This window comes from Clupea harengus, chromosome 24 (genome assembly GCF_900700415.2).
Source record: "Clupea harengus chromosome 24, Ch_v2.0.2, whole genome shotgun sequence".
In the NCBI taxonomy this organism is placed as follows: domain Eukaryota; kingdom Metazoa; phylum Chordata; class Actinopteri; order Clupeiformes; family Clupeidae; genus Clupea; species Clupea harengus.
Window position 1 is genome coordinate 2,378,425 of NC_045175.1, and position 26,485 is coordinate 2,404,909.

At 43.6% G+C, this 26,485-nt stretch overlaps 2 protein-coding genes across 2 annotated transcripts; both read right to left on the minus strand.

The window, feature by feature from the left end:
- Positions 1-1,162: 1,162 nt before the first annotated feature.
- On the minus strand, positions 1,163-16,255 carry LOC105911237 (uncharacterized protein DDB_G0284459-like). The gene is made up of 7 exons (XM_031561737.2): positions 15,638-16,255; positions 15,002-15,514; positions 13,882-14,076; positions 13,430-13,786; positions 2,285-2,459; positions 1,951-2,003; positions 1,163-1,441 (listed from the first exon to the last, which is right to left on the minus strand). Exons 1-7 carry the CDS (start codon positions 15,650-15,652, stop codon positions 1,163-1,165), a joined length of 1,587 nt encoding a protein of 528 aa, XP_031417597.1. The 5' UTR covers positions 15,653-16,255.
- Positions 16,256-16,329: 74 nt separating this feature from the next.
- On the minus strand, positions 16,330-25,923 carry scrn2 (secernin 2). Its single transcript, XM_012840035.3, has 9 exons — positions 25,820-25,923; positions 24,577-24,739; positions 23,519-23,700; positions 22,730-22,929; positions 20,433-20,648; positions 19,631-19,796; positions 17,889-18,069; positions 17,353-17,515; positions 16,330-16,752 (listed from the first exon to the last, which is right to left on the minus strand). Exons 2-8 carry the CDS (start codon positions 24,736-24,738, stop codon positions 17,363-17,365), a joined length of 1,260 nt encoding a protein of 419 aa, XP_012695489.2. The 5' UTR covers position 24,739; positions 25,820-25,923; the 3' UTR covers positions 16,330-16,752; positions 17,353-17,362.
- Between the last annotated feature and the right edge of the window lie 562 nt (positions 25,924-26,485).

A 26,485-nucleotide genomic window follows, 5' to 3' on the forward strand; every position in this document is an offset into this window, starting at 1 on the left:
AACAGAGGCATGAAGAGCAAGTTTTGTATTATAAAGTGGATGTGATTTCAATTTACCCGTAGAGCTACTCACACAAATATTGAAATGACAGTGACAACAAGCCTGTTGATAGACTTTATAAATGCAAAATATAAATGCAAAACACAGCACACATCACACTGCAGTTGGAAGCAGCAATGTTTGTAACTTTATTCCTACAGACAGACAACAGAAAGAAATTACAAGTCAAATGTTACAAACACATGAAGGTACATGTAGGAAATATGAGATTAATTAAATTAAAAATGGAAATACACATTCTCTGAGTGTGGGGATTCCCTATATGGTACTGAGATCGTTTACAAACATCTATGATCAAAAGTCATGTGTGGAAACAGATCAAAGAACAAGATACTTCAACAGATTATGGCAGAACGGAAAAAGAATGGATGTTCTCTCAAACATGTCCAGTCATGTGGGCAGAAGTCAGCGATAGGTCACCGCATGTATCCTCACGGTTTCTTTATCAGCCAATCAAGGTCAATATTACTCTCTGTTATCCTTCCATGTCTTTACTGAGTTCATCCAATCATGTCTGGGTTTTTGTTTTTGCTACTGCTAGCTCAGCTTCCCTGTGCTTATTGCGTGTTTCCTGGCTGTTGCTGCTCATTAGCTTTGGAAGCTGGAGGACCATCAGTGGTCACAGTATTACCTGCCGAAGCCACAACAGTCGCAGTAGCAGTCCCAGCCACAGCCGGAGCGGCCTTCTGATTTATCCATTTTTCCCATCTACGTCTTTCCTTCGCCATCTTCCGCCTAGCCCTTAGTGTTCTACCACGCTTAGCAGGACGTGCAGTGACATCATCGCTGCAGTGTTTGCACCCATAGCCATAGCATGTGCAGACAGCATCCTTATTCTCAACCTTCTTAGCCTTCTTGGTGATCCTCCAGGCCAGATATCTTAGTTCCCTCTTGGTGAGCTTAGCTTGCGACTCGGGATGAGAAGCAACAATAAGTTCTTTTGAATACTTGTAACTCCTGCACAACACAGCGTAATCTATGGAATCGTCCTCGCTCTCCCCTGGTGGTTCACTTTCTTGTGGAGAAGGTGGGCGGCCTGCTGCTGTCAAGGTCTTCTCTGATGACCCCTGCATCTCTGCCACCATGAGATTTGGCTCAGCTGTCACCCGTTTGGGTGGCGCGGGTGGAAGAGCTGGGAGAAGCGGTGGAGGAAGATGAGGTGGGGGTTGTGGTGGTGGTGGTCGTAGAGGCAGATGAGGTGGAGGTAGGAGTGTTGGACACGGGGGCGGCAGGCAGTGGGGAGGTGGAGGCAGTTGACATGAGGATTGTGGGGGTGGAGGTAGATGACGTGGGGGTTGTGATGATGGTGGTAGTAGCGGTGGAGGTCCCAGGTGCGGAGGATACTGAGGTGGTGGAAGCCGGTATGGTGCATTGTGGGAGCCTGTGACCATCAAAGGCGGAGGGGTGAACTGAGGGGTCCCTGGTAATATGTTGCCAAGAGGTGGGCCATAGGAACAGGGAGGGCCAGGAGGCGGCACTCCACTCCACCCAACAGCAGTCCAGCTCTGGACAGAGGCACTGCGGTCCTGGCCATCATAGGAGTTATGATACATCGCTGTATAGCTTGAATAGTTTGTTGGTGGAGGCTGTGAGAATGTGGATACGGGCATATTCTGGGGAGCAGGGCCGACAGGGTAGCTTCCAGTAACTTCCTGTACTGATTGAGTGAGGTCTGTTTCCCTGTGCCGTCGTCGCTGCCTACCATCCCCTCTGCCACTTGGATGTTTTGTCCCGTGGAGCATCTCTTGGGTCCTACTGTTCAGTCGGTCCAGCCCCTCAATCCCCAAGTCCACCCCCACTATCTGGAGGAGGGTCTGGACCCTCGAGAGATGTTCCTTTTTCTCCATCTTCCTCTCGCCCTCTGAGGACGATGAGATGGAGCTAGAAGACCTGCTCCTGCTCCTCCTGTCTCTTGAGCATCTTCTCCTTGGGCTCAGGGAATCCTGTCTAAGGTCGTTTGTGTCCTTGTCTTTGTTTCTCACATTCCTGTCCCTATTTCCCAATTCCCTGTCCCAGATCTTAGATTTGCTCCCTCTGTCTTCTGAATCCCTGCAATCATCTCTCGACTCCAACTTCCTGTGTCTTGAATTCATGTCTCCCTCTCTTGAATTCCAGCCCCTGTCTCCCTCTCTTGAGTCCCAACCCCTGTCTCCCTCTCTTGAATTCCAGGCCCTGTCTCCCTCTCTTGAGTCCCAACCCCTGTCTCCCTCTCTTGAATTCCAGCCCCTGTCTCCCTCTCTTGAATTCCAGCCCCTGTCTCCCTCTCTTGAATTCCAGCCCCTGTCTCCCTCTCTTGAGTCCCTTCCCCTGTCTCTCTCTCTCGAGTCCCTTCTGCTTTTCCTGCCATCTGAATGCCTGTGTCGGTCTCTAGAGTCGCTTCTCCTGCCTCTTGAAGCCATGTCCTTCATTTCAGAGTCTCCTCGATTGTGTCTAGACTGTCTGTCCTTGTCTCTTGAAGGATTATTCCCATCTCTGGAGTCCTTTCTCTTCCTTTTGGACCCCTTTTCCTTGTCTTTTAATTCTCTGTACTTCTCTCTTGAGTTTTTATCGTCCACATCTACACTCCTACATGTCTCACCACGAATAGGAGCAGCTGGCTTGTTATTCACAACTCTAACCTGAGCCGCATTCACTATGTCAGACAGCCTCTGTACATCCACCCCTTGGTTAAGGACGCTGAGGAAATTATCAAAGCCCTTCAAAAGTGGACCACTGTTCAGTGTTTCCTGGGAGCATTTCAGACTGAAGGGATCAGCCTGTTCAGCTGGACTCTGCTGAGGAAGTCTTAGTGTTAGTGAAAATAACGTCTTTAACACTTATTTGTTGAATAGGCTCATCAAACATTTCAACAAGACCAACCTTGGAAACTGGAGATGGCAGTGCATGCCCTGAGTGGCGGTGAGGTCTCAAAGCTTCAACTCTGTGTTCTGGGGTTGTGTTGAGGTCTGATTGGGCCTTACGTTTCTGCTCCAAATCTCTCTGCAGGATTTCTGCATTTCTCTTGTCCACAAAACCTTTCATAAATGAAGGTGGGGCAGGATTAGAGGCCTTAAGAGAGAAAGAAAACATGCAGGTTATTAATACGTTCTTCCTTGAAGGAGTTTGGTCACACAGTCACCCAGTCTGGGGTATTAAGTTATTGCTCTTTTCCATTTTAAACTTTACTTACAGCAGGTATGGAGAGCGCTGATGTAGTATTAAGACCCTTTCACTTTTTTCACATATTGCAGCCTTTTGCCAAAATCATTTAAATTCATTTTTCTTTCATTAATCTACTCAATACCCCATAATGACAAAACAAAAAAAGTTTTCAATTTATTAAAATTATTGAAAAGTATAAAGTGAAATATCACATTGACATAAGTATTCAGACCCTTTGCTATGACACTTGAAATGTATAAGGTATAATAACTTAAAATATGTACGTTCGTCCCATGGATTCTAAATATGTTATAAACTGTCAGCTTATCAGTGACGAGCCTACATAATCTGATGCAGGTGTCAGTCCTACCTCACTCACAAAGCTGCACCAGCAGGAGTCAGACCAACCTCACTCACAAAGCTGCACTGCAGGAGTCAGTCCAACCTCACTCACAAAGCTGCACTGCAGGAGTCAGTCCAACCTCACTCACAAAGCTGCACCAGCAGGAGTCAGACCAACCTCACTCACAAAGCTGCACTGCAGGAGTCAGTCCAACCTCACTCACAAAGCTGCACTGCAGGAGTCAGTCCAACCTCACTCACAAAGCTGCACTGCAGGAGTCAGTCCAACCTCACTCACAAAGCTGCACTGCAGGAGTCAGTCCAACCTCACTCACAAAGCGGTGTTGCAGGAGTCAGTCCAACCTCACTCACAAAGCTTGCGTTGCTGGTTGTGCGTAGATACAGGTGAGGCGTTGCCCTGTTTGCTATCTTAAGATGGCCTCTAACTAGGGTGTATTTTTCTCTGCTTTGCTTCATAATTCCTTAGAATGTCTTAATATTGTAGTATTGTACCGTATTGTTGCACTTAAATGAGATATACACTATGTTTAATGATTTGGTTTGGGTAAAGCTGAGGAAGCCAAATAAGTTAAACTATTATATATAATATTACACTATATAATATATAATACACTATATAATATAGTATACGGTATATAATATAGTATACAGTATATAATATACAATAGACTATATATTATACAGTATATAATATAATATACACTACATATATAATATAATTACTTTGACTGAAGGAATCTCAATCTTGCAGTTTGGTCTTGATATCCTAGTTTTATGACACACTTGGTAAACCATAATTTTCACCATTCAGCCTGAAATCTGTAGTAGCTATGGAGGGGAGAAGATTAAGATGAGCAGGCTAATGACCAGAGGCATTTTGAAGACCTTTAAAGGAGGAGTCTGAATGTGACTGACATGGGAACAACCAGGATGAGATTAGGACAGACTGTGTGTGATGCTAGATACACCTCAATGACAATCAAGGATGAGGTGGGAATGCATCACAAGGTTTACGGAATCTATGTAAAATGTTCATTCACAAGGAGGGTCAAACAGAAGATGAGGTTGTGTGGATCTGATAATGTGATGGCAAAACTGGCCTACTTACATCGGAGGCAAATGGCTGTGTCAACTCATTCAAAGTACTTATTTGTCTTTTTGTGAGACTTGCAGCCTATTGATGGGGTGATCTCTGTGGAAAGTTATTGTTTGTGAATAGTGGAGATTGTTCATGTTCTGTTTCTACCTTGATTTCATTGTCCCATTCTTCATCTTCCTCCACATCTTTATCATCCTTTTCGCGGTACTGGGGCGTTCGTTGCAGGTCATTGTTTTTCAAATCAATGTTAGTCCTTTTCCGAGATATTTGCTCCTCAACTAAGTACAATTCTCCCCTTTTTCTTGCAAGCTCTTCGTCCTCTGGCTCGTTATTGTACGAAGCGTCCCGAGCCATAACAGCTGGTGGGGAGCTGCTAGATTGCTGGCGAGGAACTGCTTTCTTATCCTTGCAAATCTGCTCTTGTGGAAGAGTCCAACCTTTACCCGACTCCATGGGGCAAGGTAATCTTACAGTTGACCTGACTTCATTGAAAGGGGTAAGGAAACGCTTGTGACGGTAATACCTGGAACTGGACAGTGACGTGGACTGAAGCGCGTCTTTAGAAACATTAGCTCCATCTCTAGGTAGCTCTCCAGTTCAAACTTCGAGGTACCTTTCTTTGGTTTAGGTACATTCGATTGGTTTACATTGGGTAGCTCCCTTTTTCGATCTTCGTCGCAGACACCAGCAGGCCAGGACTGTTAGAATATATAACATAAAACTTCGAAATGTCAATTCCTCACCAGTACCCTATTGACAGATTGCGTGCTTTCTTCATAGTCGGCGAGGGTGCTAGTAACAACTCGATAGTTCCCAATTGCTAACGTCTCCGGCTAAAGTTAGCCCATATGTTAAGATGCGGATGCGGGCAGCCAGTGATGAAGTTTTCTGTTTCAAAATAAGAGTCGAAGAAAAAGAAGAATAATGAAGAAGAAGAAAATGTCCATGTTACAAACTATCAGTACCTAGATTTCTTGCGTTTTTACAAATTCACGCAAATTCAAGGATTAAGTAATTTACAAATTTTGCAAAATTGCAGCAAATTCATTTTTGGCTGCAATAGTCAAGATCCTAGAGAGCCTGGAAATAAGAAAATACAAACCAAGGGGTAAAAAAAGCTTGCAACTTTAAATACAAAGAACCCATTATTAACATAATTATTCCGTTTGGGACATAAATAATGTGTTTGTACAAATGTATTCAACAAATGCACTAAATGAACTAAAAAGATAATAAAATATTAAGAATAATAAGAAAAAATACCTAATTTCAAATGTATCATTGTGTGGGTGGAGGTTTTAGTCTAAAAAAATATATTGATATTGTGCACAAATCCACATATTCAGCTTCTTTGTTGGTTTAAATTAAGTCAATGTAACCCTCATTTAGTAGCCTACGTGGGGGTTTGCTGACTTGCAAATTACGGTGGACTAGATAGACATACCTTTCGCAAACGTTTTGTAGGTCAAAAGGCGAAATTAAGGTAACGAACTTTTATTTTAACACCGCAGACACCGGAACTCGGAACAAAAGGGGAAATAGAGTATCCGACGACCGAAATTTGTAGTTTTTAGTGGTAGCATTTTAACACTTTCTGGTCCCAAAGAAAGAATTCATATGGAAAAATGAATGGGTGTTTAGCAATATCAGCAAAATAAGGTGTGAGTTTAGACAACGGCAGTAGAAAACCTAGGCAAACGGCTTGGTGAGAGTTAAAATGTAATTGTCGTCGGTCTTTTTGTAACAAACTGTTTACTTGTCTCGTTAAAATAAAGATGTTGTTACCAACATGTTAATAATAGCCTACAGAAAAATTGGACTACATAAACTTCACTGATATTTCTTAGATGAGGCTCATTATCGAACATTACTTTATTGTTACAAATTATGTCATCAATTATTTATTCAGTTATTCATTAATCAGTCTGGCACTGTGATGCTCACGTGGAGTTCCTTTCCCATCGCAGTGTCACCTCAATTTGTAGTGCTTATTTTCTGAAGGCAGTGTTGTAGAAAATCTCAGGAGTCTGAAGTTTGTTGAGTGGTGTACCTTTTATTTACAGCATGAGCCAGTTCACGAAGTGTCTGAAACAATCTTTCAGGTTTTTTAACCAACTCTCCTCCTAGTTTCACTTCATCACTTGTCACAGTGGCTTATCAGTATGTTTGAACCCTTTGCTACTATTATGTAGACCTCTGGATAACTATAAACAACATAAAAACAGTATGCAAGAAGACCTCCAATCTGGCTTTAGAGCCCATCACAGCACTGAGAGGGCCTTAGTCGAAGTTCTGAATTACCTACTAATCGCATCTGATTATGGGTGCATTTCAATACAGGTTTTCTTTCCGAACCACCTCCAGTTTGTTTATGTCCATAATAAGCCATCCATTCACACCAGAGTAAGTAAGTTATGGTGTTCCCCAAGGCTCTTGTTGAACCCTTGCACTTCTCTTTGTACATGCTACCCTTAGGTGCTGTCATAAGGAAGCATGGCATTAACTTCCATTGCTGATGACACCCACTTGCCTGCAAGATGTAAAAGCATCGATGACTAACAACTTCCTGCTCCTTACTTCAGATAAAACTGAACAACTGAGAATTACATTATCTAGCAATCTAACATCCAACACTAGTGCCATAATTCTTGGTGTGATTATCAACCAAGACCTCCTACTTGACTTGCACATAAAACAGATCTGAAAGACATTTTCTTCATCTACACAATATTGCCAAAATCAGAAAAGTCCTATCCCTCCAGGATTCAGAAAAACGAATCCACACTTTTATTAGGTTGCAACATGACTACTGCAATGCTCTCCTTTCCAGATGTAGCAACAACTCAGTAAAGAGCCTCCAACTAATACCGAACACTACTGCCCTTATGTGCCGAGGTTCTACTTAAGGTTTCTTCCTGATTAACAGGGAGTTTTTCATTGCCCGTTACCATTGTGCTTGCTCTGAGGGGGTTCAGGCAATGGGCTCTGTAAAGCGCCTTGAGACAATGTTATTGTTCAAATCAAATTGAATTGAATTAATAACTGGTTAAACCTAGCCTGACGATGTCATACTCATAATTCTAGTCAGAACTTCCCAACCAAAAACATTGTGGGCGGGGCTAAGTTCGGTCTGGTATCCAGGCTAGGTTAAACCTTTAATTTCTGGTATACTTTCTATGATGATTGTTGCAGAGTCGTAACCTTAGTCACCAAATGTTAGTGATAATATTATAAGCTAGCAGGAGCTATTATCAGGGCTAGTTTGGGGAAATGAACCCTTCAGCAGCGGAAAAGGCCTCTGACGATATGCCTGTAGCAAGTAAACTATCCTTTCAGCTGCATTACGGAGAAATATCTGTTGGAGGTAAAGTTGTGATGGAAGCTCTACCTTTGCACAGATTAATTTGTTTAGTCGGTTGGCATAAGATGGTTGCATTTCTGAAAAAAGAAAATAAAAAAAAATACTTTTTAACTGGAGCCTGAATTCTGAATAACAACTGTCCTGTAATAGACACAAATGCCCATTGGGGGGCAGCACTGATTTACATAATTGAATATAGGCAAACCGCACAGGCACAGGGTTTTCTGTAAATATTTGGACTGTTTGGGTTTTATACAAACTGCAAATGTTCCCGTATTAAATTATAACTAATATGTGAAAATCAACTAATAAAACTGTCAAAACTATTCAGGTAAAATTTGAGGAGCGCAATCAATATCTTTCCACTAAAACTGCACTGACTCAATGACTTCATATAATTTTTTTTAAATATAGATGACATTTTATTAATCCCCAGGCAGGAAGATTTGGGTGTTGACAGCAGCAGAAACACAGATGAAAAAAATATTGAAAAAACATGAATAAATATAAAAATACATAAGGAAGTGATAGAGACATGTGAAAATCTGACTTTAATGAAGTATGTACAGTATGTGTGTTAATCATATGCCTTTGTGAGCTGAAACGTTTCTGTCTCTGTATATTTTTGATTCTTAAGTGCTGACGTTTTCTAACTCAGTATGTATGCTTAAAAGTGCACCTTCTGTGCATGCGTAACTGAGGGCTGATAAGAAGAACTAGTAGTCCTTCTAAAATAATTAATTTCGAAACTCTGTTAATCAAGTGCCTTGTATTAATAATTACCTTGTATGAATCATGTGCTAATGTAAGCAGGAACAAGAGAAACGTTCTGTGTTTCTCTGTGTGTGTAATTAAAATTATTAGGTGTTGACGCCACTTAGTCTGCATATGCATAAGAGAAGGAACCTTTTGTCCATGTTTTGGTCAGAGGTGATACGAAGGGTCGAACTGTGCTTCTTTCGACCTTGTGACATCCTTGCATGACAGAAAGCATAGTAAGATGACCTCGGACGTCGGGGACCCACCACCTGGTTATCCCTGCTGACAAAGTGTCAGAGAATACTAACTTCTTTCTATATATACCTTGTATGATGTGTTTAATTTTGCTTCTCTCTTGTCTGCTGCAGTCTGGGAGTAAGCCCGGGCTCTCTCTCTCTCTGACAGTGGGCCTGTGCCTCTCTCTGGCCTGCCAGGACGTGGGTGAGCCCGACATGCTTGTTGTTGTTGTTGTTGAATAAATATACTTATATGCAACTCCGTAGTCCTGAGGTAACGAGTTCATTTTCACCGTACACCTTCTTTTCTGCCTTGCTGATGCATTATGTTGCAAAAAGCATAGCAAGATGACCTCGGGTGTGGGAAACCCACCATGTGTTTATCTCTGCTGAAAAAAATGCTTTGGCATCTGAGAAACCCTAACTTCAACCTATATAAACCTTGTATGATGTGTTTAACTTTGGTTCTCTCTCGTCTGCTGCAGTCTGGGAGTGAGCCCGGGCTCTCTCTCTCTCTCAACCTCCAAGATGAGAGTGAGCCCATGCTTCTCTCTTGTCTGCCAAGACATGTGTGAGCCCGATATGCATATTGAATAAAGAGATACTTACACAACTCTGGTGTCCGACGTAAACTTGAGCGTGAATTTTTAGCTAACTGGAAGTGATTTAAGTGTCCAAAGTATGTATATAAATAAACTTGTATAGTGTCCTGATGAGGTGTAAAAGCTTTTTTCAGCTTTTTTCTTTTTCTTTAGAAACCAGGTTGGACAGGTAGGTTTCATGATATGGATGTTACACTTTATGCCATGGCCTACCTAATGCAGCTCCATGGTTCACCTGAAGAGGCAACAGATGCCAAAGCAGAGACATATACATATACAAATATACATTTTACTCACAAGATGGATATCTTTACATGGACTAACTGCATTTGGTTATTTTACTCACAAGATGGATATCTTTACATGGACTAACTGCATTTGGTTATGAGGCAAACCAAAGTGCTGCAAAGGTAGACTAGGCAAAAAGTCAAAGCAATGTGAACAGCTGGGAAAGAGAGGGAGAGAGATGAATATGGAATCATGTTCAATGAAACAACAGTTTCTGAAACCCACACCGTTTCTGCTTTGTCATATGTTGCTTCTCAACAGTGGAGCTGCATAGGCTATGACAAACAGTACAACATCCATATCTTGGAGCCTTCGTGACCTTACTACATGTCCAACCTAGGCTTCTAAAGATCATTTTTACTAATTATTATTATAATTATTATTATTAATATTTACTAAATGTATATTTAACATGATACGCACGATATTTTATAAGTTCTAATGACGTTTTAGTGGAAAGACTAGTGATTTAACTCTACCTGAATAGATTTGACATGGTGGAGTTTTGACATGTAAGGCCTAATTTTTTTAAACAGTGCTTCCTTATCTTGCAGCACAAGCCACAAGGCTTATGCCCAGGGATGAGAGTGAAAATGATGAAAGGGTGAAAGGTCATCATGAAATGGTGGAGGCACATCCACAGTGGGGGATATCAGTTAGTTTCAATTGATTCAGCGCCTTATTCAAAAATAATTGTCGTCCTCCACCCCAGCAAAACACGATGTACATTGTTACACTGAACTGTTATAAAAAAGGGGCTATGAGAAGTGGAAGATATTCACGCTTAATTTAAGAGTACAAGAACTGATTTTTAAAATATATTGTTAAATTTAGCTACAGCAACTAAAGTCCATCATTTTTTTTTTTACCGAGGCCATAAAATGATGTGAAGTGTGTGCGTGTGGGAGATATGCCATGCTTCAGGAAAGAGGAACAGACAACGGCAGTCGGGAAAGCGTTTGTGTTTGTGGCCGCCTGGTTATGTGGTTACCCTTGCTAATAGAAAATCTGATGTGATGTAGTTGCAGGTTCAATGCTGCATATGTTCAGTGAGCAGACCACTGCAGTTGCCACAACTCCAGGTTTGACACTGTTGTTATGCAACAGTTGTGTTTTAATGTTAGTGGGGAAATCATTACAGAATTAAGAAATAATGTTGCAGCTCACTTCTGCCACCTTTCTTGAAACTATGCGTATCGCTAAGCAACAGTAACCAAAGCCAGTAGCCTGCTATCATTACAATGTATCAAACTGATGGTAGGCAAATACTCTGAATAAAGAAATCTTAAAATATGTTATGATTACAGATCACTTTTTGCTTCGGTTCTTGTACATATTATACCCTACCGGTCCACCTAAATGAATATGCTACTGCTATGAACATTTATGATCAAAAGTCATGTGTGGAAACAGATCAAAGAACAAGATACTACAACAGATTATGGCAGAACGGAAAAAGAATGTTCTCTCAAACATGTCCATGTCCAGTCATGTGGGCAGAAGTCAGCGATAGGTCATTGCATGTATCCTCACGGTTTCTTTATCAGCCAATCAAGGTCAATATTTCTCTCTGTTATCCTTCCATGTCTTTACTGAGTTCCTCCAACATGTCTGAGTTTGTGTGTTGTGTCTGTGCCTTGGCTCCCACTACTTTCTTAGTCAGTAGGTGTAGTAGTACCAATGGTTTAGCTGCTCTAGTTTTAATGGGAGCAGCAGCAGTAGTATCAGCCTCAGCAACAGTTACAGTATCCACAGTTGCAGTATCCACAGTTGCAGCACCCACAGTTGCAGCACCCACAGTTGCAGCACCCACAGTTGCAGCCGCAGCAGCAGGAATCGTAGTTGCAGCAGCTGTTGTCGTCGTCACGGTCACCGAAGCAGCATTCTTTTTCTTTTTCTTTTGTCTTCTTCTTTTCTTTCGTGTTTTGTTTTCCCCCGCAGCATCGGGGTTAGCAGCTGCGGCAGCGGCGGCCTCAGCAGCCTTCCTTGCCCTCCTTGCCCTTCGCCTTTGTGCTTTCTCTTTCCGCGTCAACTTTCGATGCGGGTTCTCGAAATTCTGTTTCACCTTCGGTGGTGGTAGAGTCACTTCTTTGAAGACCGAAAGAAAACGTATTTTCTCGTTGTTCGACGTCCCCTGCATTTCTGCCACCCTGAGGTTGGTCTCTGCCATCACCTGGTTGGGTGGCCCGGGGGGGAACGATGGGAGAATCGGGTAAGGTGAGGGTGGAAAGGGAGGCTTTAGGAGTGGTGGATGGAGGTGGGGCGGTGGAGGCAGATGAGGAGGGGGTAGGAGTGGTGGATGCGGGGGGGGCAGGAGGTGGGGCGGTGGAGGCAGATGACATGGGGGTTGTGGTGGTGGAGGCAGAGGACATGGGGGTTGTGGCGGTGGTGGAGGTCCCAGGTGCGTAGGATACTGAGGTGGTGGATTGTGGTATGGTGCATTTTGGGAGCCTGTGACCATCAAAGGCGGAGGGGGGAACTGAGGGGTCCCTGGTAATATGTTGCCAAGAGGTGGGCCATAGGAACAGGGAGGGCCAGGAGGTGGCACTCCACTCCACCCAACAGCAGTCCAGCTCTGGACAGAGGCACTGTGGTCCTGGCCATCATAGGAGTTATGATACATCGCTGTATAGCTTGAATAGTTTGTTGGTGGAGGCTGTGAAAATGTGGACACGGGCATATTCTGGGGAGCAGGGCCGACAGGGTAGCTTCCAGTAACTTCCTGTACTGATTGAGGGAAGTCTGTTACCCTCCTAGGGCGTTCAGCGTCATGGGAATCTCTGCGCTTCTGGGAGTCACGTCGCCTGTGGTGAGAATCTGGGGATTGATCATCCGAGCTGTCTGACCATGAAGAGTCTCTGAGCTGCTGTTGTTGCCTGCCATCCCCCCCGCCTCTTGGAGTTTTTGTCCCATAGAGCCTCGCTTGGGTCCTATTCCTCAGTCGGTCCAGCCCCTCAATCCCCAAGTCCAGCCCCACTGTCTGGAGGAGGGTCTGGATCCTCGAGCGATGTTGCTCTTTCTCCATCTTCCTCTCGTCCTCTGAGGTCGATGACCTGCTCCTGCTCCTGCTCTTCCTGCTGCTACTGTCTCTTGAGTATCTTCTCCCCTGGCTCAGGGAATCCTCTCTGTGGTCTTCTGAATCCCTGCAATCGTCTCTCGACTCCAACTTCTTGTGTCTTGAATTCATGTCTCCCTTTCTTGAGTCCCTTCCCCTGTCTCTTTCTTTTGAGTCCCTTCCCCTGTTTCTCTCTTTTGAGTCCCTTCCCCTGTTTCTCTCTTTTGAGTTCCTTCCCCTGTCTCTCTCTCTCGAGTCCCTTCCCCTGTCTCTCTCTCTCGAGTCCCTTCCCCTGTCTCTCTCTTTTGAGTCCCTTCCCCTGTCTCTCTCTCTCGAGTCCCTTCCCCTGTCTCTCTCTTTTGAGTCCCTTCCCCTGTCTCTCTCTCTTGAGTCCCTTCTGCTTTTCCTGCCATCTGAATGCCTGTGTCGGTCTCTAGAGTCGTTTTTCCTGCCTCTTGAAGCCATGTCCTTCTCTTCTCTAGACTGTCTGTCCTTGTCTCTTGAGGGATTATTCCCATCTCTGGAGTCCTTTCTCTTCCTTTTGGACCCCTTTTCCTTGTCTCTTGATTCTCTGTACTTGTCTCTTGAGTTTTTATCGTCCAAATCCACACTCCTACATGTCTCACCACGAATAGGAGCAGCTGGCTTGTTATTCACAACTTCAGCCTGAGCCTCATTCACTATCTCAGACAGCCTCTGTACATCCACCCCTTGGTTAAGGACGCTGAGGAAACGATCAAAGCCCTTCAAAGGTGGACCACTGTTCAGTGTTTCCTGGGAGCATTTCAGACTGAAGGGATTAGCCTGTTCAGCTGGACTCTGCTGAGGAAGTGTTAAGTATTATTAGTGTTAGTGAAAATAAAGTCTTTAACACTGATATGTTTGATGAGCCTATTCAACAATTCAACAAGACCCACCTTGGAAGCTGGAGATGGCAGTGCATGCCCTGAGTGGCGGTGAGGTCTCAAAGCTTCAACTCTGTGTTCTGGGGTAAAGGTTGCTTTGAGGTCTGATTGGGCCTCATGTTTCTGCTCCAAATCTCTTTGAAAGATTTCTGCATTTCTTTTCTCCAGAAAACTTTTCATAAATGAAGGTGGTTCCGGATTAGAGGGCTAAAGACAGAAATAAAACACATAGTAAATTATTAATATGTTCTACCTTAAAGGAGTTTGATCACTCTGTCACCCAGTCTGAGGTATTTAGTGAAGCTCTTTTCAATGTTATACTTTACTTAGAGCAGGTATAGGTATATACAGTATATATTCAGATTCAGATTCTTTCCCAAGAGCACAGTGACCTTCGTAATTCTTAAATGGAAGAAGTTTGGAACAACAAGTACTCTAACTAGAACTGACCGTCCGGCCAAAATTGAGCAATCAGGGGACAAGGGCCTTGTAAAAAGAGGTGAGCAAGAACCGAATGGTCCCTCTGGCTGAGCTCCAATGGCCACTAGCATGGTCATGGAGTAATTTTCACTTCTTTGTTTTTTTTATTCTTTAGAATAAATTAATATTGTATTATTGTACTGTATTGTTGCACTTAAATGAGACATGGACTACGTGTAATGACGTATAAAGTCATTTGGGCCTAATAAATTCAACAGTTATAGAATTAACTATAATATAATGACTTTGACTGATGGCGGCATGCATTAGCTTTTGCGGCAATCTTAATCGTGCAGTTTGGTCTTGATATCCTCCAGTTTTATGACACACTTGGTAAACCATAATTTTCACCATTCAGCCTGAAATCTGTAGTAGCTATGGAGGGGAGGGGATTAAGATGAGCAGGCTCGTGACTAAAGGCATTTTGAAGACCTTTAAAGGAGGAGACTGAATGTGACTGACATGGGAACAACCAGGATGAGAGTAGGACAGACTGTGTGTAATGCTAGATACACCTCAATGACGTTCAAGGATGAGGTGGGAATGCATCACAAGGTTTACGGAATCTATGTAAAATGTTCATTCACAAGTAGGGTCAAACAGATGAGGTTGTGTGGATCTGATAATGTGATGGCAAAACTGGCCTACTTACTTCAAAGGAAACAAATGGCTGTGTCAACTCATTCAGAATACTAATTTGTCTTTCTGTGAGAGATACAACCTCTTGATGGGGTGATCTCTGTGGAAAGTTATTGTTTGTGAATAGTGGAGATTGTTCATGTTCCGTTTCCACCTCGATTTCATTGTCCCATTCTTCATCTTCCTCCTCTTTTTCATCATCATTTTCGCAGTACTGGGGCGTTCGTTGCAGGTTATTCTTTTTCAAAGCAATGGAAGCCTTCTTGAGAGCTATTTGTTCCTCAATTAACTGCAATTCTCTCCTTTTTCTCGCAAGCTCTTCGTCTTCTTCATCGTTGTAGTACGAAGTGTCCCAAGCCATAACAGCTGGCGAAGAGCAGCTGGATTGCTGGTGAGGAACTGGTTTCTTATCCTCACATAAATGCTCTCGTTCAGGAGTCCAACCATATTTCACTGATTCCATGGGGCAAGGTAATGTTACAGTAGACTTCCCAAAGAGCGAAAGAAACGCTTGTAACGGTGATACCTGTAATTGGAAAGTAATATGGAGTGAAGGCGTGTCTTCATACACATTGGCTTTATCCCTAGCTTTCTAGGTAAAGCTTAGCACATCGATGTAACGTTTCTTAGGTACATTCGAATGGTTTACCTTGCGTTGCTCCATTTTATTTCCTATCTTGGTCGCAGACACCAACAGACGTGGCTACTGGAGTCTACGTCGCATTATACAGCACCAAAAGTCAATTTCACATGACGATCTAATATAGTTTAATATAGCTACCACGCAATTTCTCCAAATGGCTAAAATTTAACCCACATCTTGTTATGATTCTGTCTCTGAGATAGCGAGCAAGTTGCAGAATTTGTTAATCAGATTCACTGCCACTGCCATCTAGTGGATGGAGGAAGAACTGTTCACAAGAGAAGTAGCGGCAGATAGCGGGCATATACTATGTCTATGGATAGCGGGTACTGCCTAGGCCTACAGCCACGGTTTTGGGCGTTCCTCATGTCCGGGGCCGTAGCACCTGTGTGGGCGGTATCAAATAAGTGTATGTTTACAGTACCACGTTTAAGGTTGGTATTATGTTAACTTATCCATATTATCTGTCTGTTAACGTTGTGGAAGATGCAGTGCTGAGGAAATAGATATCAGTCTATCAATTGATCAGCTAGACAATTTACTTATTGTTACATGGTGACCAGTTAGACAAATAAATATCGCTATCATTGCATCTTTATGATAATTCTGTACATTTGGATCACTCAAAATGTCAGCATGTAAAATTTCTGATGCAGCCACCCTCACTGAAAAACAAATCAAAATACACAAACACAATCTGTCGTTAGACCTTAAAACTTTATTATTCATATCAACAGGACTCACAAAAGGGACATCGGAGCCTTCCTTCTCACTTGCGGTAACAACAAGCAGCGTCATTTACAAATGGCATCACACATGTCTACATTCACACCTCTGGCGGACTATGACAAACACATACTCACTAATGTAGTGCACTGATGTACTGGTATCCCCCCCCCCCGCCCCCCACCACCACCCCTCCTAACCCCTTGCATGGTAATCATACAGACGGACGAGGTGCTCCCATTGAAATGACTACGGACAGTCAGCATTGATGAATGCGTGGCATCATGAGACTATTAAGATAGGAAAAGTGAACGAGACAGGAAAGCACGCTCAGGGGTCACGGGACCTCAGGGCTCATCCGACCAGCAAGCTCTCTTGTCCTCGTCTTCATGGAGCTGGAGAAAGTGAGAATCAGGGGGACATCATCAGGTAGCTGGTCATCATAACAGTAACCCAGGTTACAGAGGATGGGGAAATGGAGTTTAAACAGGCTCCACATGGAGTAACAGGGCAACTAAGCTATTGGCATGACAACATCTTACATTTTTAAATCACACCTACAGAACAACATACATGTCATGACCATAAGACCGCTCCTGACATTTATTGTCCCTCTCTGCCAAGTGTATCTTGACTCCTCTCACCAAAAGTTCTGTCTTTTACCTGTGCTGTCTCACGAATCAACGTGTCTTTTACCTGTGCTGTCTCACGAATCAACGTGTCTTTTACCTGTCCGGTCTCACGAATCAACGTGTCTTTTACCTGTCCGGTCTCACGAATCAAAGTGTCTTTCATCTGTGCTGTCTCACATAAAGAGTTATCTCTAACCTGTCTTATCGCACATAAGGAGGTATCTTTTACCTCTTCTATCACAGGTAAGGATTTATCTTTTATGTCTCGTATCACACGTAGGGAGGTATATTTCACCTGTCCTGTCTCGTGTAGGGAGGTGTTATTGTAGGTGTTATATCCTAACATAAGGAGGTGTCTTTTACCTCTCCTCTCTCACTGGTAAAACTTCAGCTCTGTGTCCACACAGTCGAAGAAGAGGTCTCCCAGCTCCTCCCCAGGAATCTCTCCTTTGAGCATGGCGCCTATGTCAATCAGGCACTGAGACTCCAGGTAGCGAAGGGTCTCCTGGAGACTCTCTCCGGCTTGCTGGGAGAACACAGAAGACCAGAATCAGTCACAGAGAAAAGAAGCATTCATAATCAGACCAAGATTATACTGCATTTATAGAACAAACGTCAACTTGGTTCGCAAGAAAATGTCCTCACATAAAAATACAGTTCAGCGTGTAAATCATGTGCCAAGGCAGTGTGTGCAATGGAAGGAAAACTAGAAAAAAAACTGAGGAAAACAGGGTGAATTTTTATGGCAGTTTAACATTTAGCCTTTAACCTCTGGTTAAATTGCTGATCTTCCGCTCGAAGGTTCTTTTGAAGTGGCCATGTGTAATCTCACTTTGTGATTAAAACACCTATTAAGGATACTATGTGCCCTTCTAACTCCATAATGAATGTTTACACACCGGGTTCTTCTCAATGGTGCGCTGTGCTTCTTGGTGAGCTTTGTAGAGATCGTGCTGTCGGTCGACCCGGCTTTGGAAGCGAGGTTGTTTCTTGACTGGGTCGTCAGAACCGTACTGAGGGGAGATGACCCTGGTGACTGGAATCATCGCCTCAGAGAAGATGAAAGGCTTGAACACAGACCTGTGGGCAGATTAAAAACAGGCAACGCATTAAGAGTTAGGAAAAAATAAAGAAAAGAAAATACGACAAACGTGCGGAACGGAGATACTTTGCGATGAAGATGTCATCAAGAGTCAAAACAAGATGTTTAGAAGTTAGAATAATGAAAAAGGAAAACCAAAATGAGGACAGAAATGTTTTTGCAATCAATCGCCCTCAAGGTTCGCGACCCTCATCACAGTTGACCAAAACAAATGAGAAATGTATTCATGAAGTTCATTTGGTCTACCAGTTACCTGCCACATCATCATTGAGTAAACCCCTACATTAAAATGGCTTTACAACTGTTCAACTGAACTGTACTAACTAACCAGAGGTATTGTTCAGTGAGAGCTTGAAACATGTTTATCTGATACATTTTCACAAAGCCCAGGGCTAGACTGTTGAGCCACCTAACTCTCACGTCTACTCACCAATGTCAGGAAGTCAGACTGTAGAGTTTCAAACAGTGGCTAATTACAGCCTAGACAACCAGGTGATGCTCCTCTCAAGCCTACAAGCCTATCAGATTGTCATTTTCTTGAGGGGCAATAAAAAAAAATCTGGCCCATAACCAGCCATTATTGGTAAGTCTTTTCCCCCAAGGGGAAGAGAGGACAAGAGGAGGGGCGCAGTAAAGTTGTAATACACATGAAGGGGCAGCGGAGGTAATAAACCTCTATAACCAACGTCACGGGTCCCACGCTATGTGGATGCTTATCAGCTCCCCGGGCCATGTTTCAAGAGCGAAAATGTAGCACTAATGTCCTGATGTCTGTATTCACATAGTCCTGAAGTTAGCTAGCTAGCTAGCTAGCTAGTGCATTAGTAGTTAGCTAGTAAATGTGAGGTTTATGTAAAGTTAGTGTGAAGTTAATATGTGAGGTTAATGTAAAGTTAGTGTGAAGCTAATGTGCACTCGCTAGTGGTCTGTGTACATTTTATTGTCACTCTGGCAGATGGTAAGTTTGTGGTGAGGTTCATAACTTTAGACGGATGTAGGGCATTGGTCACACTTAATTTGAGGCAAATATAGGAATCACCTCTGTGGGAAATAATCCAGCACAATGCACTGCTGAATACGTCCCACAACATTCCTTATTCTAAAACCAGGTTGACCCGAATTTTCACGTCAGTGTTTTCAAAACAGATTCATTAACAGTGGGGGCATTCCAAGCATGTGGTTTAGTGACAAACCTGGGTAAGCTAACTCAGAGTAAGTGGTAAACCTTCTAAGAGAAGAGCCCTATGACTTCATTCTCCCAGCAAAACAAAGCCGTAGGGATCTTCCATTAGGAGGTATGCTCTTCTATTACGAGGTTTACCACCTACTCTGAGCGAACGTACCCAGATGTGTCACTAAACCACATGCTTGGAATACCCTCAGTATCACACAATCACAGAGCCATGCTGTGGCCCAGTCTCTTTGTCTGTGGGCAAGGCCAACAGCTGTTTCTCATTCTCAAAATATTTTAATTATATCTCAACTGCAACTGAAAGCTCCTCGCTGCAGCTTTCCTGTCCGTGAGGGTGTAGCACCTACCTGGAGGGGTCCGGGGTGGCAGTAAAGAAATGGACGCAGGGGAAGGCCGGGTCACGGGGCAGGATGGACACCATGCTGCCCGTGGTGCAGAAGCCTCCGGAATCCATGCAGATGCCACTGGGCTTGTCCCTCAGGATGGTCATCATCACCTCAGCCGTGACTGAGCCTAGAGGCCCCACAGAGGGTGAAGAAGAAGAAGAGGAAGATGAGGAGGAGGAAGAAGAAGAAGGAGAGGAGCTGACATTAATGTTACCCTAGTTCAAGGCATCAGGATAGTCATCATCACCTCAGCCGTGACTGAGCCTAGAGGCCCCACAAAGGGTAAAGAAGAAGAGGAAGATGAGGAAGAAGAAGAGCTGACATTAATGTCACACTTGTTCAAGGCATGAGCTCATGCAGTTACGAGACACAGTTTCACACAATCCAAACAAATCTAATCCAAACGGATTCAATTCAGGCTTGGCATTCTATGAAAAGAACATACAGTACATATACCAAATAATACACCCTGACTATGGTGTGAGGCCACTTGACCACTAGCACAAGAAGTTTGTTGTTTGTTCTTTACATGGCTGAAAAGAACTTCAACGTTGAGCTTTCTTACTTCTCCTCTGTTGACTATTCACAAGGTCACCAATGTGAAGTGAGTGACTCACACGCTTCTCATGAGCTTGCTTTTTACCCTTCTCACTCGCGTATGCACTGATACAGAATCGCCCCCCCCTCATCCATTTATATTTTCCTTTTCCGTTTCCTTCTTCGTGTTTGACCTTTTGACCTTTCTGTCAGCCTTTGACCTCACCGTCGTGCTGGCGCAGGAGCTCGGTGCCGCCGCGGTAGCGCTGCTTGGCCAGCTCCATGCGGGCGGGCGGGTTGTCGGGGCTGAAGGCGGCGCTGAAGCTGAACGGCTCCTGCCCGCCCCACCAGCCCTGGGCCTGGGCCACGGTCCGCAGCTCCGGGTGCTCCAGCGAGATCTCCGCGTCTATCGTCAGCTGGTTGGAGATGTTCTTCACCCCGGCTGCCACGGGGATACAGGAAATACATGTTAACACGCAAGCAAGCACGCACACACACTCAGTCACACACACACACCCACACACACACACACACACACACACACACACACACACACACACACACACACACACACACACACACACACAGACAGTGAACCAACACCCGCTATAGGGTACAGTCTTTCAGACCATGGAGCTTTCACATGAAAGAAAATTTAATTTGCCAGCACATGACGGGAAATAAATTAAATCTACTTTGTGTACTGCTGGAGATAGAAACAGCAGTGCCTTTCAATGACAACTGTTTTAAAACGTCCTTTTGGTGGAATCCCAGTGGACCCCCCCCCCCCCCACCCCAAAAAACGTTTGCTTCAAATACTAGCCTTTCTGCACACAGAGGACGAATGCAGAGCATTTGGAAGGAGAAGACTACGACACACAAATGAGGAGCGAACATCAAACAGGGCATGTGACAACACGCAGCAACACATGCTCTGGGTGTCTTTGATCTGGTTTAAGTCTACGCCGTGTGTGAAGTACCTGGGTCTGTTCCTCTGCGCAAGTGTTGATATACAAAAGCCACTGTGCTGAAATTGCTTTTTTTGGTTATAAGCATTTAAGACAAACACTCGCAGGCTCTTTCTGATTTGCAGAACCTATTTTTCAAAAGTTGTTTAGGCACATTTTGTGAAAGTAGGTGGCAATTTTTTCAAACCTACATGCCAAAAAACACAAAACGGAAAACACCTAATGTCACTTGCCAAAAGACATGAATCACTCAAAACCATCTTATAATTTGTTTCTGACATAAACATTTCACAAACAGACTGCACACATGCACAATCAAAGTCCCTTGTGTGTTTGGTAGGTGTACGCATTTAGCCTGATCTGTTCTACCATATACAGTTTACAAGATGTTCTGCTGACAAAAAAGATTGTTACAGAATATTTATATGAAAAGATATCTACTGTAGCAGAGGTATCTTAGGATAGTTTTATTTCAATAAAGTTTACATTTATTTTTTATATTTGTATTTGCTTTTAAATTATAGTTTTAGGGACATTATATTTCCAAAAAAGTTTATCTACAACACATGAAAAATGTAGGCTCTGTAGTTCGCTATGTTTTTTAATTAAACCGTGCACACAAAACCTTTTTTTTGTCTTACCACCACACGTCCTCCCCCACAACCGGTGTAATGGTATGGCTTTGTGTTTGGTAGTGTTACCCAGTTTTGCAAAAAGGTATAAGACTGCAAAGTCCTGAAAATAATGATAAAAACAAAAACCTATATGGATTCTAAAAAAATCAATGTGTTCTCTTATCCGGTTCTTTATATATCTGTGCGATAGTTTACACCCACTGTGCAAGTAATACATTCAAATTTCCCGCACAAAGGGAGACATGGAAAAACAGTGGCCACATCTAAAGAATCGAAAGAATCCAAAATATGCCCAAAGTATGACATTTGCATATGCTTATTATTACCACTAGAATTTCACAGACATCCACAAACAAACCAAGTGTAAATCATGTAAGGGTTATGATACTGTGTCACGTCGTTCCAACAACAACAACCCCTATCTCACCTACTCCAGGGAAAACAAACAATTACAGCATATTCCCAGACACAACATGACACCTCTTTCCATATGCTGGGTACGACTGTGGCTCATCCCAGGAAATAAAAAACCTTGTTTGTGATTTAATCAAAAGCAGGATGTCATATTAGCATACAGGGTCTTCACTATGTGTAACAACTGTGGTGTCCATAGACAGAATTCACAGAAGTCCCATTCCCAGTTTCCCTGTAAGTCATGGGAAATTGGAACTATTAGACCCAACTAGGGACAAAAACAGCGAATTCACTCGTGGTATGAATGATTAGGTTGTGTGACATGTTCTATGCAAATGTATATGCCCCAATCAGATACATTAAAGAGACTGAAACACGCATTTCTTTTAAACCTCACAAGTGTGTCTAAAACAGGGTGTAAATATCAGTTTTCCTCCAGGTAAACACACACTCACACACACAACCGATGTGTGTGTGTGTGTGTGTATTTAGAGAGCTCTTCTCACCTGTGACCTGCTGTGCTGCCCAGAGCCTGCCAGCGGTCTCCAGCACCCAAGCCTCGGAGCGGTCCACCAGGAGAAAGGTGTTGTGGTAGCTGAAGGGCTCGGACTCCTCCCTGCAGGGCCCGCCCTGGCCGTGCTGCTCCAGGAGCCCCGTGATCACGTCCAGCGCCGCCCGGGCACTATCCCCGCGCTCCAAGCCCAGCCTGCCCGCAGGGGGAACAGGGATGGAGGGGGAAGACATGAAGTGGGGTGGGCACAGAGTCAATAGCTAGCCCAAATGAATGAACTACATGCTTACCATGCTATCGCTAATGTAGTATACCATTATTCAGTTGGCTGTAATGCTATTGTGCTCTACCATTATTCAGTTGGCTGTAACATCTACGTAAATTGTGTGTACAAGTTTCTTAGCTCTGCACCCAAGTACGAGTAAATAAGATTTATTTAATTTATTTGAGTGTAACTTCCTGGTCACATTATGAGATAAACAAATGGCCGGGTATATTAAAATATCCAAATCAGCTCTTATGTCGTATAATGTGGATATTTACACACTTTGGCTTACCGACACCTAATACTTTCTCAGGTTTTGATCCTTTCATACAGAACCCATTATCCAATCCACTAATCCATTAATCTGCTAACAAACCATTCAGGCAGTTTCTCGACCAGTATCACGTATCTATAGCAACACTGCCATTGGTCCTCTTTGGCAAACTACTTGTGACATCATCTGCGGGCGCCTCCCTGGGCTCGCCAAAGACGGGGCCGGTTCCGCTCCAGCCCACTCACCGGACCAGGTCCATGCCCAGGAGGGCCTCTCCGTCTCCGACCGGCTCTTTGGTCCACACAGCCTCGTTGCCGATGCACACCCCGAGCTCGTTAGCCCCCATCTCCGCGCCCCACAGCCAGGCCGGTCGGCTTAGGACTACAGCGTGGGTGTGTTCCGCCTGAGGGATTGAGATGTATGTGCACTGCAGAGAGGAAAAGAAACAGGGAGAGAGACAGAGAGACAGACAGACAGACAGGGAGAGACAGAGAGAGACAGACAGGGAGAGGGAGAGAGAGAGAGAAAGAGAGAGAGACAGACAGACAGACAGACAGACAGGGAGAGGGAGAGAGAGAGAGACAGACAGACAGGCAGACAGGGAGAGGTAGAGGGAAAGAGAGACAGACAGACAGGGGTAGATAGAGGGAGAGAGAGACAGACAGTCAGGGAGAGGTAGAGGGAAAGAGAGAGAGACAGACAGACAGGGAGAGGTAGAGAGAAAGAGAGAGAGAGACAGACAGGGAGAGGTAGAGAGAGAGAGACAGACACGGAGAGGGAGAGAGAGACAGACAGACAGACAGGGAGAGATAGAGGGAGAGACAGACAGAGAGAGTGGGGGAGAGAGAGAGAGAGAGAGAGAGAGAGAGATTCAGGGCATTCTGTTAAACAGTGGCTGAATTCCAAGTGATCACTGTTGGCTGCTCACCAGAAACCACCTGGACAGATGAGTGGAAAGGTACCAGCAAAAACAAATACGTGGGAACGTGGGCAACATGACAAATCACATCAAAGGACAAGGTTTAAGCCGATTCATTTGCATAGACAGTGAGAGACACTTTTTAATGTTTTAATGTTGAAATATTTTATGACCTGCTCTGACAAAGAAAACACGGGGCTTTTCAAGTACCTGGCAAAACCTTACTGTGCTTCTAGACTAAAATGCTAAAACATTTCACAGTACAATTTTTTCAGATTTCCAGTTAGTTCAGGTAGGTTTTCTTTTAAAGAACAGGATCTAAACCAATGGCTGTAATAAGGGGGATCACTTTAAACTGAGTGACAGCTGAATACAAGTGTTTACCTCCACCGAAGCACCGGGAGGGTGGGAGGCGGCCGGGTAGTAAACGACCTCCTGGACCTCTTCTCGGGGACGGTCCGAGTTCTTGCCGAATATCACGTGGTCATCTTGGGAGCCAGGGGGCAGTGCTACAAAACAGTCGCATGACCGAGGTGGCTCAGCCATCCTGGGTGGGAGAATAAGTAACTCCTCTCAGTATCTAGTTATGTGAGTCTAACTGATTTCCATACCTCAGCATGCAAACATAGAAACACAAACTTCAGATGGGACAAAGACTAAGCCTATTTAATCTATTTTGAATGGACATACACGTAGCAACACCACACTGTCGTTCATTCTGATTTGCAGTGTATTTTGTATTTTTCAATTAATTATCAAACGTAAATGGCATAACCAACCGGTCACAGCAGTAAATCATCCCTGATTAATGAGATACATGACATTTTCCCATAAAATTGACCATAGGTTGCTTTTAAAGCTTATTCTAGATGCAAAACATATTTGCTCACAAATAATAACATTGGTTTCCAATATATTTTACAAATGTATCAGTACGGCGAAGCGAAGAATAAAAGACACCTGAATGACGAATTGCATGCTGTGCGAACAGCGCACGCCTACACGCCCAGCTTCGCACACACAGGAGTTGCGTGTTCTGCAACCTGCTAGTCCCTCCCTCGGTCTATTATTATTATGCCGTTTTAGTTGGACACCGAGTCCAATTCTCCGCTCAGTAGATGACTAAAACCGGGCAAACTGAAAGAATAACTGGCACAAGACAACTTTTACTGACTCCAGCTACTTTTAAGATTAAAGTGGGGTGTTAAAATAGCAATTAACCTTGCACAATGCCCTACCCCGCTACTACAACAGGGCTTACCAGTTGGATGTAGCCTAATCTCTTCCAATCCGAATGACACAAGACGAGCTATTCGCGTATTTTATAATCAGTGACAGCATGTATTCCTTCGCGAATTTAGTAAAATACACTACATTCCTCAAAGGTCTGTGGCGTAATACACGAAATTCCGATGAATTTTGCATTTAGTGAAATATCTTGCCAAGACACGGCCTACGATAACGGTATCCTTTGCTATCGTGTTTTTTAGGAAAATGACAGGCGAAATGAGCCACACAGGGATGGTGTCCTGTTGAATATGTTTAAAGTTTCAATGGCAGCACTTTAGGGTGTATATGAGCGCCAACAAATACACAAGTAAACATTTTAATTCTGCAAAATTGTTACCTTTCTTTCGCTCAGAACCGGACCGCAAGCCAGTACGGAAGCAGGTTGCAGCGGCGACGTCACGTGACTGCACCCAAAGACAAACCAATGTTCTATTGGTCTTCCCTCTCATTTAAAGTAAAAGGTGTAAAGTCCGGTACAGGTGGCCGTGTGTTATGATACCAGAGTTTTTGTATCATTTAGCATAAAGGCAGCAAGGTTATATCAAGCATCGTGTCGAATAATAGGATCATTTTGAAGTTAGATCTATTTAATGTTTGTATGTGTACAATATAATGACACCTTATATCACTAATTCTAAGTGTACCTTTTTTCTAGATGGCAGATTCAATGGAAGATCATGTTCTGCCTTATCATGTTTAGAGTAGTAGAACACCTAACTGGACCAAAACAGACAAAATCCAATTGACTCCCATATGTTTTAAGCAACTGTGTATTGTGTATGTAATGTGATGTTAGGTGTGATTGCGGGCTCAGTCACAGTGGCACCTTGCAGAACACAGCACTGATAAGCATGCCTGTCATTTTTACAGAAATAATTCCAAGACGGTAGCCTATCGTGCTATGAATACCACGAGACTAGGTATTGTATGTGAACCTGCTAAACGGCATTGTTACAACACCGAGGGGATGTTTTTATGGCCTGTGCTGTTAAATTGAGAAACT